Raw genomic sequence first — 3,051 nt, 5'->3', positions numbered from 1 at the left:
GAAAAATCCAGCTGAGCTCATTCAGGTATGGTTATCATCAGTGGAAATAATAATAATCACTCCATCCCCATTAACCTGTAGGAGTCAGGGCAGAGGAGCACAGAGAGGCAGAGGGGAGAGACGTCTGCTGGAGAGGTGAGTCAAAGGATGGAGTCATTTGTGATGGAGACAGTCTGATTAGAATTTTATGGGACTCAATATGGATATGAAATATGAAACATTTCAGTCACGGTACAACATATAAGACCTGTTTAACTTGAGCTTTTATTTAGGAGAGTCAAGGTTAGAAAGTGGAGAGAGCAAAGAGAGAGATATGTACATAAGTCAAATTAGCCTGACTCACATATTTTTGAGGGTTCTATTTTAATATTACTTCAATTCAAGTAATTTAGTAATATTTTTCAGGGCTTTAAATTGCAACCATTTTAGTCACATGCGTGCTCAAAATATAATGTTTGTAACTTCAAAATATTTGGGAGCAACAAATTACTGTGGAGCGGGAGCAGAAGTCATGATATTAGCAATTTACATTACAATTCAGTATGTTTTAATGTATCTTGAAGGGTGAGGCAGAAGGAGTGGCTGAGGGAGAAAAAGGTCAACAGGCAAGTTCAAGTGTTGTTACATGGAAAAGCTACCAGGGAACTAGCAAACAGGGAAACGTTGCACAGATGATAGCAACTGCAAATGTGAGTGAGATAGTCGAAAGAAGAGAGTATCTCAGACGAATTGTTGCAGTCACCTCTATGTTAGGGAGACAGGGACTCCCTTTTCGTGGTCATGATGAAGGTGAAGACAGCCCAAACAGAGGGAATTTTCTTGCGTGCATGGAGCTTTTGAAGGAGTTTGATCCTTTTCTTCAAAAACATAATCCCCCATCAAATGCACAGTATATCTCACCAACATCCCAGAATGACATGATTGACTGTTGTGCCCAGGAAGTTACTAGTGTCATTGTATCTGAAATGACAAAGTCTAAAGTCTATTCCATCATGGTGGATGAGGCAAGGGATAAAAAGGCAGAGCAGTTAGCTGTTTGTGTCAGGTACGTGTCAGAGGGGGCAGTGAAGGAGCGTTTCCTTGCACTTGCAGAGATAAAATCATTTGATGCCCAGTCCATTGCAAATGAGATTCAGCAGCAGATCCAAAACTATGGTCTTGCAGAGCTTAAGTGTGTAGCACAAACATATGATGGTGCAGCCGTTATGAGTGGCTCCACTGGAGGTGTACAAGCACATTTTAGAAGGCTCCATCCTGAGGCTATCTATGTGCATTGTTATGCTCATCAACTCAACCTGGTTTTGTGCAATACTTGCAAGGCTGTCCCAGAGGCTGTGGAGCTTTTCAGCTTGTTGGAGTGTGTGTATTCTTTCTTCAGCACCTCCCTAGTCAATCATCATAAGTTCATGGAGACTCAGGCAAAGCTTGGATTGACAAAAACTGAGCTTGTGCAACTTTCAAACACTCGCTGGGCATGTCAGTTGCGATCAATCAGTGCAGTTCTTGAGACATTGCCTGCCATTTTGGAGTGCCTATCTGCAATTGGATCCCCCATAGCTGTTGGTCTCAGAGCAAAGCTCTACAAGTTCTCAGCAGTCTATGCACTACTGATGTTTCAGTCGATTCTGTCTGTAACCGAAGGACTCCACAAATTCCTGCAGAAAGAGACTTTAGACCTGGCAGAAGCTTTTATCTGCAAACAAGCTGTGTGTGACACACTTAAGGGCAAACACTCAGATGCATTTGCTACAGAGCTGTATGAGAAAACCAAGGCCCTGTGTAACACCCACAGTATCCCTGAACCAGGTGCCAAGACAAGGCACAAACAGAGGAAAATGGAGGATTTTGTCCTGGAGGCAACTGTGGGTTCACGCACTGAATTGAACAACTCAGACACATTGAAAAGAGAGTTACTTTTCCCTTGTGTGGATCGGATGGTTGGCGAGCTTGATCAAAGATTTTGCAGTGTAGATGCAGGGCTGCTAAAAGGCGTCCAGGCATGCAGTCCTAAATCTGAGAACTTCTTGAGTGAACCACACTTGAATGAACTTGCAAAGCACTACAGACTTGACCTGAAAAAAGAGGAGGTTCTGGTGGCCAGAAACTTTCTTACCCGGAAAACAGAGGGTGGATGTCCACCCAAAAATATGTTGTCTGTGTACAACCTCCTTGATTCAGACATGTTTCCCTCCCTGAAGGCAACCATCCAAGTTGCCCTAACAGTGCCTGTCAGCAGCTGCTCGTGCGAACGGTCCTTTAGTGCACTGCGTCGGCTGCACTCCTGGCTGCGTCAAACAATGGGTCAGAAAAGACTTCACAGTCTTGCAGTCATGTCTATTGAAAAAGACACGCTTCAGCATCTGAGTCACAACAGAGTGATTGACCGATTTGCCACTTAAAAACAGACGTCATTCTTTGATGCTTCCACCCACCAAGTAACTGGTGATTGCAGCCAGAAAAATGTACTTTTTTATTTTCAGTTTTTTTCTTGTTATTGATGCAGCAAACACATTTCCTCTGTTTTTTTGTTGTACTGTATTATAAAGCAGACTGAAATAAAACAATAGATCTATTGGTGGCCTAGGATGTTTAATCTGTCCAAAAAAGTAGGAAAACAATTTCTCAGTCTTTGTTTTCTGTTTGTGAAATTTTGTGCTCATTCACTACGTTCGTTCATGTCGTGTGCATCTCTTGGGGGCTAAGCCCCCCCTGTCCTTAAAACCTAGTGACACCCCTGGCTGGCACTGCACTTATAGATAAACAAAGGTTAGTTGACACCAGTCTGTCTGTAGATGATATATTGTATGTTCAATATGAAAACAGTGTGCACTGCTTCACTACTGTTCTCAGGTTTGAACTGAGAACAGAGAATTCTCACATTTAGCAGGTGTGTTAGAAGTGTAACCCAATCAGCACGATGCTATAAATGTTATAAATAAATGTTTTCTGTGTTTTCATCTGGCCAATATGGCTGAGGCTGAGGGTGTGTTCTAGCTGTTGCAAGGGAAATTTGTTTCTTTCAGTTACCTGCCAATTATCATTTAATCATTG

General features: G+C 42.5%; 1 protein-coding gene across 1 annotated transcript; it reads left to right on the top strand.

Moving 5' to 3' along the window:
• Nucleotides 1–827: 827 nt before the first annotated feature.
• Nucleotides 828–2,399, top strand: LOC146621660 (zinc finger MYM-type protein 1-like). Its single transcript, XM_085368566.1, has one exon. The coding sequence runs from the start codon at nt 828–830 to the stop codon at nt 2,397–2,399; it is 1,572 nt and encodes a 523-aa protein (XP_085224692.1).
• The last annotated feature ends 652 nt before the right edge of the window (nt 2,400–3,051 follow it).

This window comes from Diplotaxodon limnothrissa, linkage group LG12, assembly GCF_057381915.1.
Source record: "Diplotaxodon limnothrissa isolate DT_005_m linkage group LG12, D_limnothrissa_male_GT1.1, whole genome shotgun sequence".
NCBI lineage: Eukaryota > Metazoa > Chordata > Actinopteri > Cichliformes > Cichlidae > Diplotaxodon > Diplotaxodon limnothrissa.
This window is presented reverse-complemented; position numbering and strand designations above follow the sequence as displayed.